General features: G+C 42.5%; 1 protein-coding gene across 3 annotated transcripts in view; it reads left to right on the top strand.

Annotated features, from left to right (window-relative positions):
* LOC144681687 (ERC protein 2) overlaps positions 1-16,901 on the top strand; it is an 864,810-nt gene that overhangs the window by 402,931 nt on the left and 444,978 nt on the right. For all 3 annotated transcript variants that reach the window (XM_078543515.1, XM_078543513.1, XM_078543512.1), the window contains one exon: positions 11,985-12,122. In XM_078543515.1, coding sequence (XP_078399641.1) covers positions 11,985-12,122 — 138 coding nt within the window. The remainder of the gene's footprint in view (positions 1-11,984; positions 12,123-16,901) is intronic.

Raw genomic sequence — 16,901 nt, 5'->3', positions numbered from 1 at the left:
AAGTACTCATCCAAAATCAACTGTAGTATTTATTTGAAAATATTCTAGAGTAAAAGTTAATAGATACAAAACAAGGAAGCTGGAATATTCTATTAGAACAGCAGTTAAAACTGAACATCCACATATATTTCCTATGTGTTGTATCCTCTTAATACTGTTAGTGATTGATGCCTAGAAATGTTTAAAACTGGCAAATATTGAAAGTATGTTGATCAGATGCAAATGGAATGATGAACCCTAAAAATGTTGACTGTAAATTTAACTCACGGGGTTGTATTGTAGTTTCTGATTCATCTCCCTCTACTTCCAAATAAATAGGTCTTTTTATATTCTTTGTCAGAATTTACAACTATTTTTAATAATTCTACACCTCTGGTATCATAAACTCATTGCAATGTATCTCTCTGATTAGTAATCTCACCTGTGCAGTCATGTTTCTTTGGCACTGCATTAGCCTTTTTGCACAAGCTAGGCATGTAAACATACCTGTATATGTTATGGTGGGTAGCAGGGAAATGATTTGTAGATCTGTTAGTTTTGGGCTTGTGTGTGCAAGTGTGACATGCTCAGCAGACGCTGGCCCTCAGCCAGCATAGGAGTTCAGTCATGACTGTAATTTATTATGATTCTACATGTACTGTGTTTGCATTTATAAGAAATGTACCTGTTTTACGCACATATATTTTAGAATTATGTAGTGAGAACTCTCAATTGAATGCAAACTTATTGGAGCTGCCTTCAATGTTGAAATTCTTTTGTCGGAAGAAAAATATGAGACTACTGAATATGTAGTAGCTCTGACCAACCACAAGGTGGCAGATTTAAAGTTTCCAAATGAACATTTCAGAACTGTACTTCAAACTAATTTATTGCGTTTTTCAATCGTAAAAATTTTGATTGAAACAGGCAAGCAATTAAAATATGTACTTTTTGTCACCAAACATGTTGTCATAGCCTTTTCCTCAGGCTGCTTTTAAATGTTATTGAGATGATCCATTTTCTTACGTTTTTTGCTCATATAGATCTTTATCCCCGATTTCCCCTTCAGTCATGTCCTTCCCAGCTCTCTTCCATTTTACAGTTGCGGGAAAGGGTTACATGCCTCTCTGCAGCTTTCATCATAACTATCCTTTTGCTTTAGCTGTTAAAGTGCACTTGCTGCAGGCAAGACACAATATGACAGATCTCCCTTCTCCTCCCTCAGATGAAACTCTCCTTCTGTGAGGCAGTCCAGCTGGCAGGCTAGGTTATAACTAATAAAATGCAATATGTATGTGAAAAGTAGATCTGAATGTCTGGGAATGCTGTAATTTAAATCTATGACTGCAATGGTGGGAGACGAGTATCACTTAAGTTAATGTGCCACTGTATTGCTGGTGGTCATTTTACATTAGCAAAATGCTGAGACTTTGCATGCAATTATTTAGCCTTAACAATGAAAGTTCAAGTCCTTAAATATTCTAAAAATCGGACTTTTTAAAATCATCAAACCAAGTGCTAAACAATATCTTGACTTTGGACTTCAAATAAAGTCCAAATGAAGCTCTAATTGAATTTCTCTTTTGAAGCACTGTGGGCTTTGTTACTAAGTTGAAGGTGCCTTATAAATGCAAGTTGTTGACTGGTAAATGAGCCGCATTTGTTTTACACATACTAATCAATCTCTCATCGTTTCACGCACAAGGGATCAAACCAAATGTAGTCTTCAGGTGAAATTGAGTTAAAACGCACAGATAATTGGACCAGAATATCCAGTCATAATTTTAAAATGATATATTCTGTCCGTTTTTTTTATATTTCTAAGACACATTTCTATATCCACATGTATAATGGAAGCTGGTTACATAAACTTGTAATTATAGACTTCTGCCAATGGTGGTGGTGTACTATGAAGTGTTAGCCGGATGGAATAAGTTGTCAGAAAATATGGCATAAGATTTAAAAAATATATATGGGATCATTAGACTCTAATTTTTATCTGTTACTAGATTTAAAGGATACATAACTAAAAATACATAATAAGGTGGTATGTAATATGTACCAGTTGGAGTGAAATGTTTGGTATTTCATAGTATAGGGATGGGTGAGCTTGGGCCGAGCTGTTCTGAAGGCAGTCTACCTCGATGGCCCTAGGGACATGCTTTGAAGCACTGGAGAATAGGACTGGATTTTAGTAGAACAAGAGGGAAGGCCTGGCAGCACTGTGTTGGGGATGCTAGGATTTGACCGGATGTGAGGAAGGATCCTTTTGCTTGACTTGACTATGAAGGGGAAGACTGGATTTTGGCAAAACTGGTGGAAAAGGCAATGGCGAATTTTACTTGCAAATGGATTGCTGCTGTCAACATTGTGGAGAGGGAATCCCAAACCTGATTCTGGTTGGGAGAGTGGGTGGGAACAGTGGGGCTGGTGGTGGTGGTGTGGGGTGGGGGAGGGGGGAGATAATGCAGTGACTGAAATCTGGCAGCACTGGTTTGCAGCACTGAGGGGGTGTGGAACCAGAGGAGGTGATGTCTTTTGGATGAGAGGTTAAACCAAGGTTCCATGCACTTGTTCAGGTGAACATAAAAAATCCCACGACATTTTAAAGAAGAGCAGAGAGAGTGGTTGCTGGTGCCCTGCGATATTTATCCTTCCACCAGCCCTATGGAAAAGGGGTCTTCTGGTCATTGTCACATGACTCTTTTTGGGAGATTGCTGTGTGCAAACTGGTTGCCACATTCCCAAGATTACAACAGGGACTGCAGTTCAAAAGTACAACACCGGCTGTCAAATACTATGGCAATTGTGGTTTTGTAAAGTATGCTACATAAATGCAGCTTTTTCTTTTTTGTTAAGCAACTGCTACAAACAGTAAAACTGCTGCCTTGAGATTGTTATTGTTCCCTGGGAATGAAACTTTGTATCCCCGTTCGTTCCTCCTGTCATTATCTGCCCCGCCCCCTCCCCCTCTCTGCCACGTCCCTCCCCCCCTCCGCACCACGCCCCCTCCCCCTCTCTGCCCCGACCCCTCTCCCCATCTCTGCCCCGACCCTTCCCCCCCTCTCTGCCGCGCCCCCTCCCCGCCTCTCTGCCGTGCTGCCTCCCCGCCTCTCTGCCGCGCTGCCTCCCCGCCTCTCTGCCGCGCTGCCTCCCCGCCTCTCTGCCGCGCTGCCTCCCCGCCTCTCTGCCGCGCTGCCTCCCCGCCTCTCTGCCGCGCTGCCTCCCCGCCTCTCTGCCGCCCTGCCTCCCCGCCTCTCTGCCGCCCTGCCTCCCCGCCTCTCTGCCGCCCTGCCTCCCCGCCTCCCTGCCGCGCCGCCTCCCCGCCTCTCTGCCGCCCTGCCTCCCCGCCTCTCTGCCGCGCCGCCTCCCCGCCTCTCTGCCGCCCTGCCTCCCCGCCTCTCTGCCGCCCTGCCTCCCCGCCTCTCTGCCGCCCCCCCCTCCCCGCCTCTCTGCCGCGCCCCCTCCCCGCCTCTCTGCCGCGCCCCCTCCCAGCCTCTCTGCCGCGCCGCCTCCCTGCCGCCCTGCCTCCCCGCCTCTCTGCCGCCCCCCCTCCCCGCCTCTCTGCCGCGCCCCCTCCCCGCCTCTCTGCCGCGCCGCCTCCCCGCCTCTCTGCCGCGCCGCCTCCCCGCCTCTCTGCCGCGCCGCCTCCCCGCCTCTCTGCCGCGCCCCCTCCCCGCCTCTCTGCCGCGCCCCCTCCCCGCCTCTCTGCCGCGCCGCCTCCCCGCCTCTCTGCCGCGCCGCCTCCCCGCCTCTCGGCCGCGCCCCCTCCCCGCCTCTCGGCCGCGCCCCCTCCCCGCCTCTCGGCCGCGCCCCCTCCCCGCCTCTCGGCCGCGCCCCCTCCCCGCCTCTCGGCCGCGCCCCCTCCCCGCCTCTCGGCCGCGCCCCCTCCCCGCCTCTCGGCCGCGCCCCCTCCCCGCCTCTCGGCCGCGCCCCCTCCCCGCCTCTCGGCCGCGCCCCCTCCCCGCCTCTCGGCCGCGCCCCCTCCCCGCCTCTCGGCCGCGCCCCCTCCCCGCCTCTCGGCCACATTTTCTACCTTTCCCACAATGCAGAAATTGCTTCTTATTCTGCTACAGTGAAAGAAGCTAGTTGCTTGTTGGGTATCTGGGAAGTGGTTAAGGTCTGCTCCAGCCCTAAGGTTTCAAATAGTATATAAACTGCTGTTAAAGCTAATAAAATATATGAAAACAACAGAAATAAGTGAAATAATTAATTAAAACGCATTAATGTTGGCAGGACAGATGATGTGTCAAGGTTACAGCATATGGGAGCTCCTGGATGCCGGTGTGATCCAGGGCAAACACGTCCGCGTTAAGTGTTTGCGGCTTGAGGAGCTTCGGCTCAGAGTCATTGAGCTGGAGGCTGAGCTGCAGACACTGCAACACATCAGGAAAGGGAAAAGATACCTGGATGCTTTATACCAGGAGGCACTCACGCCACTTAGGATAGGGTCTTCTGATTTGGTCACAGACAGGAGGATGTGACTGTGAGTGAGGCAGGTAAGGGGACCCAGAGAGCAGGAGTGGCAGCCTCTGCAGTTATCCAAAGGTTTGAGGTTCTCAGCTTGTTTGGATGAGAGTGGGGTCTGCAGGGTGGATGAGCAAACCGACCGTGGCACAGGAAGCCATTCAAATTGGGGGAGCAAAAAGCAATGTAGTGGTAGTAGGGGACAGTATAGTGACGGGGATTGACACTGTTTTCTGCAGCAAAGAGAGAGTCCAGGTGGCTGTATTGCCTGGCTAGCCCTGAGCAGATGTCCTGAACCCTGGCACCGGAGAGGAGCTTGCACTGTAAGGAGGAGGATCCAATTGTCATGGTCCATGTAGGTACCAACGACATAGGTAGAACTAGGAAGGAGGTTCTGCGTAGAGAGTATGAGGAGCTAGACAATAGATTGAGGGTTGAGGTATATAAAATTATGAGGGGCATAGATAGGGTAGACAGGAAGGAACTTTTCCCATTGGTGGAGGGATCAATAACCAGGGGGCGTAGATTTAAGGTAAGGGGCAGAAGGTTTAGAGGGGATGTGAGGAAGAATTTTTTCACCCAGAGGGTGGTGGGAACCTGGAACCCGCTGCCTGAATGAGTGGTAGAGGCAGAAACCTTCATAACATTTGAGAAGTATTTGGATGTGCACTTGCGATGCCATGGCATACAAGGCTTTGGGCGGAGAAGTTGGTTCTGGTTTGTGGGGCACTGGCGTCAGTACTGGGGAAAGTGGGGCCTGTACAGTTGGAACAGTCTACACTTGAACCGTGCTAGGACCAGTGTTCTTGCAAACGGCATAACAAGGGAAGTAGAGCAGGTTTTAAATTAAATAGTATGGGCAAGGGGTCAAACGTGGGCAGATGTGGTATATCAAAGAATAGAAACAAGGGAAGAGAGGAAGGTATTAATATGGGAAATGATAAACAGACTGTGACAGGAAGGGACAGAGCATACATGTCTAAGAGTAAATAAACAGATAAGAGGTTACTAGAGGTTACAAAAATAATAAAAGGACAAAACTTAAGGCTCTGTATTTGAATGCACGTAGCATTCGAAACAAAACAGATGAACTGATAGATCATGCTTATAAATCGGTATTTGCACTGATAGCCGTTACAGAGACTTAGCTGCAGGATGGCATAGATTTGAACCTGAATATTGAAGGGCATGTGACTTTTAGGAAGGATAGGAAACTAGGAAAAGGTGGAGGGGTGGTCCTGTTAATTAAAGACAGTATTAGCACAATAGAGAGCGATGACCTAAGTTCAGGAAATAAGGATGTAGAGATGAAATTATAAAGGCAAGAAGTCACTTGTGGGAATGGTGTACAGGCCCCTGAACCGTAATCACATGGTAGGACAAGGTATCAAAAGAGAAATGGTGGGAGTTTGTCAAAAAAAACTATGGCGATTGTCATGGGGGATTATAATCTACACAGACTGGAATAATCAGATGGGCAAAGGTAATGTGGCTGACAAATTCATAGAATGTTTTCAGGATCACTTTTTAGATCAGCACTTTCTGGAGCCAACGAGGGTGTAGGCTATGATGTTGTGCAATGAGATAGGATTAATTAATGACCTCATAGCGAAGGCGCCCCTAGGTAGCGGTGATCATAATATAATTGAATTTTACATTCAGTTTGAGGGAGAAAAGAATGGGTCTCAGACTAGTATTTTAAACTTAAAGCAGAGCCAGCGAAAGCGAACTGACAATTTAGGTTAAGTAGTAGGTCAATAGAAATGCAGTGGCAGAAATTTAAGAGAATATTTCAGAGTACACAGAATAGATGCAGCATGTATCTATCCACCAACAAAGAAAAATTCCAAGAGGAGGACTCGCCATCAGTGATTAACTAAAAAAGTTAAAGATAGCATCAAACTTAAAGAAAAAGCATTTATTGTGCAAAGATGGGTGGTGGGTCAGAAGATCAGGCAGAATATGAAAAAACAACAAAGAATGCCTAAAAGATTGATTTAGGAGGGAAAAATTAGAGTACGAGAGAAAGCTAGCTAGAAATATAAAGACAGATAGTAAGAGTTTCTATAAATATTTTTAAAAAGAGTTAACAAAGTGATTGGTCTTATAGAAAGTGAGTCTGGGGAATTAATAATGGAAAATAAGGAAATGGCAGGTGAATTGGGGGGAGGAACTCAAGAAAATGACAGTCACCAGCGATGCTAGGGTAATTAGCAGACTGTGGGCTGACAACTCCGAGTCCTGATGGATTTCATCCTAGGGGACTAAAAGAAGTGGCTCGTTGATGCATCGGTTTTCATTTTCCAAAATTCACTAGATTTGGGGAAGTTTCCATTAGATAATAATTCCAATAGCTAATGTAACTCCTTTATTCAAAAATGGAGTGAAACAAAAAGCAAGAAACTACAGGCCAGTTAGCCTAACATCTGTCACAGGAAAATGTTAGAAGCTATTATTACAGATGTTATAACAGGGCACTTAGATAAATTCAAGGTAATGAGGCAGAGTCAACATGGGTTTTCTGAAAGGGAAATCATGTTTAACCAATTTATGGGAGTTATTTGAAGAAGTAACAGATGCACTGGATAAAGGGGAACCAATGGATGTACTGTACTTAGATTTCCAGAAGACATTTGATAAGGTGCCTCATCAAAGGTTGCGGAAAATAAAATCTCATGGTGTAGGGGGTAATATTGGCTTGGATAGAAGATTGGCTAGCTACCAGGAAACAGAGGCCAGGCGTAAATGGGTAATTTTCTGGTTAGCAGGATGTGGTGAGTGGTGTGCCACAGGGATCAGTGCAGGGGCCTCAACTTATACAATTTATATAAATGATTTTGATGAAGGGACTGGTTCATAAAGTTGCAGATGACACAAAGATTGAAGAAAAGTAAGTTGTGAAGAGGACACGAGGCTACAAAAGGATATAGATTGCTTAGGTGAGTGAGCAAAGACCTGGCAAATGGAGCATAATGTGGGAAAATGTGAGGTAGTCCATTTTGGCAAGATGAATAAAAAAAAGAAGCATATTATCTGAATGGTGATAGATTGTTCTGAGATGTAGAGGGATCTGGGTGTCCTAGTGCATGAATCGCAAAAGGTTAGTATGCAGGTGCAGCAAAGCTCATAGAACGTTATCCTTTATTGCAAGGGGAATTGAATATAAGAGTAGGGACGTTATGCTTCAGCTATGTAGCTCTCGCTCCCCCTACCATCTGTCCCTCTACCGTCTGTCGCTCTCACTCCCCTCCGCACCCCTCCCCTGCCCTGGCTCTCTCTCCCCCCCCCCACCTCCACCTCCACCTCCACCTGTTGCTCTATCCCTTCCCCCCCAGCCCTCCGTCGCTTTCCCTCTCCTCCCCCTGCCCTCCGTCGCTTTCCCTCTCCTCCCCCTGCCCTCCGTCGCTTTCCCTCTCCTCCCCCGTCCTCCGTCGCTTTCTCTCTTATCCCTCCGCCCTCCATCGCTTCCTCCCCCCTCCCCCCCGCCATCAGTTGCTCTTCCTGTCTCCCTCTCCCTCACTGTCTGTCACACACATGCCTAAACACACGACCTGTTTATGCTTTCTGAAGTTCATAGTGTTGTTATAATTTGAAACCAACAAGAGATCTAACAGGCATGTAATTAGTATATGGTTTCCTGTGTTCCCTTTCTCTTCCAATCAGTTCAAGCAAGCTCACCACTTAAGTTTTTAAAAAAGAACTCAGCTCAACGTGCACCTGAATAAAATTTGTCCTCCAGGTTTGCTTCAAATAATTTCGAAAAACAACCGAATAGATTTTGATAGTATATCACTCTTACTCACTCTCTCACTGTTTCTCACATCTGGCTAATTAAATACTACTGATATATCCTGGGAATTTGCATACTACACTTGCTCAGATTGCAGGATTCTCATTCAGCCAATAGAGTCTCCACTCTAGGCAGAATTAGCACATCTAAATCTAAGCTTTGCGATGCCAAGGTCTGTAGTAAAGATGAGGATTAATAGATACGAAAAAAATTAATGTTGGTCATGTAATTGTGAATATACATTTTTATTGTTAAAAATGTTTAAAATCTTATTTCGTACATTAAAAATTACAACTTCAGAGAGGAACAAAAGGGCAAACAAATTTAATTAAAAAAAATATTTTGAGTGATTCGATTGGCTCATCAACAAGACATGACAGTGAACTGTTGGCATTGAGCATAATACAGATGCCTGGATTTCCACTATGAGCATTGGCCTAAATGTTTAAACAAGGGTGCTTGCTGCTGACCTCAAAGCAAGTTGCCCACAAAGATCTAGTGATCTCTGTGGCATGGTTTTCCCCTCTCCTCAAAGCAGTTTGAATCTGGTGCCAAATCAAGGGATCTCCCAACACAGGTGATGTCAGTAAACAGGTAGGCAACCAAATTTGAAGTATTCGGGCAGCAATTCAGGAAGTTAGAAACGCTTAAAATCCTTCACTTTAATTTACATTTTAAGGCAGCATAATAAATATTTGACTGTATTAAGATATAAGCTAAATTAAAGGTAAACCGATTTTTAAGAAATGGGGGATTTTTAATCATTGTGGAGAAATTTGACATTTCCCAATCATAACTTTTCAGGGCCAGTCAGCATGTTTGGTAGTAATTATGAAGTTAGTACAATGTTTAAAAATGCAGCCACATATCATTCAACAAGGTGTAACTTTTTCCATGGTTTTTCCAGAGAAACTACCAGCATAAGAGTGGAAGTTCTTGTCAATTCCTGATTGCAATGGAGGTTGCACTGTGTGGGATCCTCTACAGTACACTCAGTGAAGGAGTATAGACTTACCCGACATTAACTTTGGATTTCTACATTATTCTACACATATCCTAATGCCTGAAGTTGCTGTCAATTTCAGTGGAGTAATGACATCATTCCCACAGCAAAATCTGGGCCTTAGAAATTGGCATAAAAAGCATGACTGAAAATTGTAATTCAAGAAGTAAGATAGATGTGCACACTGTTGACCATATTTTTAATGAAATACATAATATTTTGCAGAGTGGTGTAGATATAAAATAGCATAAAGTGTTCACCTTTCCATTCTATGTTCAGAACATTTTGGAGCATGATTCAATTGAGTTGGACTCAATTGTAGAAATGTGGGTGTTGGAATCACTGCATATCATCACTGCAATCTGTGGATTATACTTGATGTTGCATTTTAGACAAGCTATAGATTGGATTTATTAGGATTCTTGGAGAAATTATGCAGATTTTATAAAAAGAACTCAGTCTGGTAAATTTGCTGGAAGAGTCTTACATCATATTATTGCTTTAATTTTTCTGAAGGTATAGAACTTTGAACTTGTAACACAAAAAGCTGCAGTACTTCAGTGGAACTTCATTTTAGCCAATAAACATGTATTTTTAAATGACTGGACGATCTTCTGGTGCTACAACATGTATTCCAAAGTTGTAGAATGCAGGTTTGTGCTGTCAGACTACTAATCCCTGATCAATGGGAAATTGGGAGAAATATTTCCATTGGCAGGGGTCACAGCTGGCACAAAGGAAGATGGTTACCAAGCATTTCAGCTCTAGGACATCGCTACAGAATTTCCTCAGGGCAATGTCTGAGGCTAAGCCACCTTGGCTGCCTTATCAATCACCTTTCCTCCATCATAAGGTTAAAGTGCTGCTTGCTGATGATTGCACAGTGTTCAGTTCCATTTGCACCTCCTCAGATAATAAGGTAGCCCATGCCTGTGTGTAGCAAGATCTGAACAATATTTAGGCTTCAGCTGATAACATTTGTGCCACACAATAACTAATTGTGAGAGAGAGTGCCATGCCACCTTCCCTTGATATTCAATAGCATTGCTATTGTCAAATCCTCCACCATCAAGTATTCTGTGGGAGGTCATTATTGGTTAGACACTTAACTGGACAAACCACATAGATAATATGGCAAGAGCAGGTCAAAAGCTGGGTATTCGGCAGCGAGTGATTCACCTCCTGACTTCCCAAAGCCGGTCCACCATCTACAAGGTACAATTCAGGATTGTGATGGAATACCTTCCACTTGCTTGGATGAGAGCAGCTCCAACAACACTCGAAGTTCAACACTATTCAGGAAAAGCAGCCCACATGATTGGCACCCCATCCACCACCTTAAACATTCATTCCCTCCACTGGTGGTGCACCAGGGCTACAGTGTGTACCATCTATAAGATGCACTGCAACAACTTGTCGAAGCTTCTTCGACAGCACCTTCCAAACCTGCGACCTCCAGAAGGACAAAGGCAATAGATGAATGGGAATGCATCACCACCGCCATGTCACACACCATCTGGACTTGGAAAACATCTGCCGTTCCTTCATTGTTGCTGTGATAAAATCGTGAAACTCCACCCCTAACAACGTTGTAGGAAAGCCATCCCCATGTGGATTGCTCCAGATCACAAAGGCAGTTCGCCACCATCTTTCTGAGGGTAATTTGGGATGGGCAATAAATGCTGACTTTGCTGTTGATGGTCACATCCTGTGAATGACTGAAAAAAAATACTAAACTCTGTAATTTGGGGAGCAGCATGGCAGGCAGGTATCTCTTCTCATCCAACTTACACTCTTTTTGTTGTGAAGTCACCTCCTGGCAACTGATTCGCACAGACCTCAAAGCAACAGGCCAGCTTGCTGTTTTTTTTTTTTACATTGTACATGAAAACTTAGAAAAGAAGAGACTTTTTAAAAGTATGAGAACAGTGGAAAATTCTTAACAACTTGTGTGCAACTATTATATCCTGCAAATTAGCAACTGTCGTTTTTCATTGCTACTTGCACAGCAGTTTGCGATTACAAGGTTCCATGAATGGGTTTTGCTTTTTTTTTTGTTGGTAAATTGTCAATTATTGTTGCCTACATTTAAAGCGATGTAAAGAAAGGTGATCCAAAAATATGGACGTATTGACCTTATTCACAAGACTGAACAGTCCTAGATGCTAAAAATGTATTTTGTTCAAAGATTGCCTAAAGTGCTCAATTAAATTTATTTAATTGCCCCAGGAAATTATTTCAAATGAAGAAAGGAAATAACAAAAAAAATCATAACTGTAATCAAAATTGTTCTGTGACTTAATAATATAAATTGAATTGTTATACATTTACAAGAAATGCATCTATGAAGCATTGAAACAAACCTTGCCCTTATTTAAATGATAGAACCAAGTTAATCATTTTTGTAAATGCCAGCTTTAGAGCTTCATTGGCCCGGATTTCATCCCAGTGCACATCTCCAACCTGCCAGTTTAATCAGTTGTTATAAAAAAATTATTCTTATGAATTATTACATTTTGGAGGTGATCTGTATTTTCTAATATTTATAGTTAATACATAAGGTAACAGAACAGATTTTTAAAAAAAAATCTTAGGTGCCTGTGGCCCAGTTGACTCCTAATTATGTTGATGATAAATGGCAGGAAATAATCTATTGGTGTTTCAGATGCAGATATTGTGTATACATTGTGAAACGGAAGGAAATACATATTTAAACTAAAATGCATTCTTTGTTTTCTCCTACAGATAGAAAATCTTCAGGAACAACTTAAAGACAAAGATAAACAACTTAACAATTTGAAAGACCGTGTTAAGTCATTGCAGACAGATTCCAGCAACACAGATACAGCTTTGGCAACATTAGAAGAAGCTTTATCAGAGAAGGTAATGGATTATGTTGTAACCCTTGAAGCAATATTCATGTATTTATTATGGCGTTTGTGCATAAAACAAAATTAACATTTTCCAATAAGCATTTCTGAAACATCTACTTTTCAGATGAAACATATCTAATGGATGAATATTTGCTAAATTTTATTGAAGCATTTAAACTTTTCTTCCAATATAAAATAATGAAAGTTTAGTGGCGCTTTCCCTCTTCACATCGTTTCAGGATGGATTGGAAGGGATACATTAACCAATATTTTCTGTCTCACTTTGGCAAAATAAGATTGAAAATTTAAGTAAGTTTAGCTGCCATGCGTAAATTGTAGTCAAAGGATCATAGAATGATTAAGGCAGAGAAGGAGGCCATTCTGCCCGCTGTGTCCCTGTTGGCTCTCTGAAAGAACAACTCGGTTAATCCACTTCCCTGCCCTTTCCCTGTAGTCCTTTTTAACTTGGTTACCAATAAGTAGATACAAAATAAATTCAAAATTGTGAATAGTTTGATTCAGCTTGATGTTGGCCAGGAAAGGGGATGGAATCCGTGGCAGATGTATGGTGGTTTGTGGAAATCTATCAATTTCCATCTTGAAATTTATTCAATGACTGAGCATTCACAGCCCTCTGGTGTAGAGAATTCCAAAGATTCACAATTCTTTGTGTGAAGAAATTTTTCCTCATCTCTGCACTAAATGGGGAGAAATTACTTTGCTCCTTCCAGCCCTCAGACCACATTCCCTAACCTACCCCCACCCAACTATGACACTGCCAATTTACCACTCTCATAACAAATTACAAGATGACCACAACCTCCCTGAGAATTCTTTGACACACCCACTGTCATATGCTCACCAAAAATAAACACAACCTTCTATCCAGCACAGGAAGTGACACTTGTACAAATACAAAATTCAATAAATATGATTTTATTGCAGTGCACAAAATGCTTAAGGGCAGTTTTTATCACCAATTTAAAAATCTGGTTTGTTTCCAGCTTTTATTTTGAACATTCCTAAACTCAAGCAATTAAGCAAGAGATTAAAAAATATAAATTTAAGCTAAATGACATCCTGTAATTATTAATGCTGTTCGCAGACACCACTTTTATGGGGTTCACCATAAGGTTCTCATTTAGCCCCTAGAAAGCTGTAAAATGAAAAAAAAAGCTAAGTGGTGCAATTCAATCCCCAAAGGGCCAGGAAAAATCCAAGAATTGCATTTAATAAAAATGGAATTTTATTTATTTAGTAGCTAAGCTAGCAGCACTGGTGTTAGACCTGTTAGACACCCCTATTGTTATGAAATAACAAATGAGCATAACTGTAGACTGTCAGGGAATTGCAGAATGTCTACGTGACTTCTATGTATTAGGAGAAGGTAAAAATGGGGCTAGCGATGTTGGGGAATATTTCTGTGGTGCTGCTGGGGGTGGCCAGGGGTGCTTTCCTGCTTCTTTTGGCCTCACAGTAGTACAAATGGAAAGTTTCTTTAGTTTTTGGAGCAGCATCTAGCTGTTCCTTTAAGGATCATTGTTGAAGCTTCTCAACGTTAGTACGACTGGGTTGAGTGTTGGCAGCACGCACTTTGCCTATTTCTACTTCAGAATTATAATTGGGATCCCATGTTCTAAACCCTAATTTGCACCTTTAGAGGTAGCTTCATACCTGAATTAGGCGATCATTCTCAGCCCTGCAAGGACTGCTACCCAAGCAGCCTGCCAGTGTAAATGGGTCAGTGAGTAACCCAAGCCATTTTCAGGCTTCCACTGCCGCATTTACGGTGAAAAATGTTAAAATTGGCCCCAGTGGATTGTAAAGAAACCACAGTGCACCTACACCACATGGACTGCAGCGGTTCAAGAAGACAGCTCACCACCACCTTCTCAAGGGCAACTAGGGATGGACATTAAATGCTGCCCCAGTCAGCGAAGCCCACATCCCATGAATGAATAAAAAAAAAAATAGTAATTTAGATTACCACGAGGCATCTTTGATAAAGTTATAGATTTTTCAATATATGAATTTCAAGAATCAGCACCAAATTTGGAAATCCTGACTGGAGCTTTGAATTGAAAAATAGTGATGCTGAGAACGGAGAGTGGATCCACTAGATTGCCGGATTGGAGCATGTACCTATCAGTAGATGGCTTTTATCTCTCTCTCTCTGGCCCTACCTATTCCAAGCAACCATACCATGCACAAGATATATGCATTACATCAAGAACCAAAATATCTTTGAAAAATGTTGTTCTTTATAGCTACCCACATTTGCCATCTGCTAAACAATTGATAATAAAGTGGCAGATGTAGAAGTATGCAATTTATTAATATTTTAGATGAGGGTGGAGTGGGAAGACCTGTAAATAGCTGAAGAAATGGCTGTGACCAAATAAAAAAAACGAACGGTAGTATCACTTGCTACCACCAATATACTAATCATGGGCATTCACAATTTGAAGATTGAGGCCTTAATTCCGATTGAAATACTTTAAGGGGGCTAATGAAATAATGGCTGTGTTGTCGTGCTGGTTTAAAGCTCGTTTCCAAAAGCAGCTTTTCATTGCATTGTACAAAAATGAATTATTGACTGAGAATATGCATTCTTGAAAACAGCTATTGACAGGGCAGCCGCTTTTTTTTAACAATCTCTGACTGATGGCTGAGAAGATGTGTGGTGCAAATATTTACAACTTCATAAATGTTAGCTCTTCAGTGATGTGCTAACCTTGGTTATTGCCCCTCCCACTCTGACAATTTGAACACATATATACATACTTGACCTCCACTAGCAAAAATTTCTGTACAGCTGTGCACTCAATAGAATATTGTACTATCCTAGCGTGCAATGGGCTCCATTTATTCATTCTCTCTAGTGATGCATTACCAATTCTACCTTTTTGTTTATTTTTGCATTTTCAGCGCTGACAGCATGGAAGAAGTAATATGTTCTATTTTAGGCTGGGCTATCTAGTATCTAGTTACAATATCTTAACATTCTGTTAGTTTCAAATAGAAAATTTGCAAATATTTTGGATTATTCTGGCTTTAAAATTGATTTTAGTTACAGATACTTTCTCTGTCACATAGTTGGAATTGGTGCCTTCCACTGGAATACAAATATGTATTTGTACATTTTTATCAACATTTTTCCTTGGAGGAGATTTGAAAATGCAAGTTGGCTGAAACAATAATGTCGAACATGCGTCAGGCTGCCAATGTCAATATTTTACAATTATTTCCTGAAGTATCAGTCATCAAAATATTGACAGAAATGTGCATCTGCTTTATGAACTTTCCTCTAAAGACCTCTTCCTATAAGTGGCAAAGAAAATCCCAATCAATGGCGAGAGAGAGCCCTTCATTCCCCCAACAAATACGTAATGATGGCTTGGTAGATTACTGTCAAAACTATACATATTTTAGTTAATTACCCCAGACTGGTAGGACGCGGGTCCACACCTATGATTTCTAGTGATTTTCTTAGCACTGTGTATCCCATCAGCGTTCCCTGATCTTGGCAAGATTGTAAACTGTAGATATTCAGCATTGTCTCCCTGTTGTAACAACAAACAGACCAGTTGTACAGAATTAGGATTTGCATCAGAGATTTCCCACTCTAATCTTGGTTATTTTGTCTGGCTATGATGCTTGTCGTCACTCGAATGAGTATGTGTGACACAGACAGCTGTATCAAAAAGTTACACTTCTGCAAACCATCAGAGAAGCCACAGAAAGGTTCTTATGGTTCAAAACAATTCTATGTGTATAACTACTCAAGGTATTACTACTCCTCAGGGTAAAATTAGATCCATAGCCTTCAATTAGAGCACTTTGTCCAATCAGCATTCTTCAATTTTATATGTTTGTTCAGATCTGTGAATCAGGCATTTTTGAGCACTTTTTTCAGGACTGTAGTTCAAAACAGAAATTTTCTTGAAAAGAAACTAGGGCACATGCACAGTAGGTCAAATGGCCACCTCCTGTGCTCTATCAATTTGATCACCATCATGGGAACTGAGCTTCAGTGTGTTAGTGCAGTTTCTTGTTTGAGAAATACTTCCAAGACATTGCTGTAGTGGTTCCTCAGGGTATTGTCCTAGGCGCAACCATCTTCAGCTACTACATCAATGACCTTCCCACCATCATAAGGTCAGAAGTGGGGATGCACAATGTTCAGCACCATTCACAACTCCTCAGATACGGAAGCAGCCTGTGTCCATATAACAACAAGACTTGGACAATATTTGGCTTGGACTGATGTGACAAGTAACATTCATGCCACACACATGCCAGGCACGACCATCTCCAACAAGAGAGAATTTAACTATCTACCCTTGATATTCAATGGCATTACCATCGCTGACTCTCCCACTTCAACATCCTGGGGGGTTACCATTGACCAGAAACTGAACTGGACTAGTCATAGAAATACTGCAGCTACAAGAGCAGGTCAGATTCTGGGAATTATGCAGCAAGTAACTCACCACCTGACTCCCCAAAGCCTAACCACCATCTACAAGGCACAAGTCAGGAGTATCATGGAATGCTCTCCATTTGCTTGGATGAGAGCAGCTCCAACAACACTCAAGAAGCTCGACACTATCCAGGACAAAGCAGCGGTTGGCACCCCATCCACCGCCTTCAACATCCACTCCCTTTACCACCAATGCACATTGGCAGCAGTGTGTACTGTCTACAAGATGCACTGCAGGAACTCACCAAGGCTCCTCCAAGCAACCTCTACCGCCTAGAAGGACAAGGGTAGCAGATACATTGGAAT

Source organism: Cetorhinus maximus, chromosome 6 (genome assembly GCF_964194155.1).
Source record: "Cetorhinus maximus chromosome 6, sCetMax3.hap1.1, whole genome shotgun sequence".
In the NCBI taxonomy this organism is placed as follows: Eukaryota; Metazoa; Chordata; class Chondrichthyes; order Lamniformes; family Cetorhinidae; genus Cetorhinus; species Cetorhinus maximus.
The sequence above is the reverse complement of the archived record's forward strand: the minus strand, read 5'-3'. Positions and strand labels throughout refer to the sequence as shown.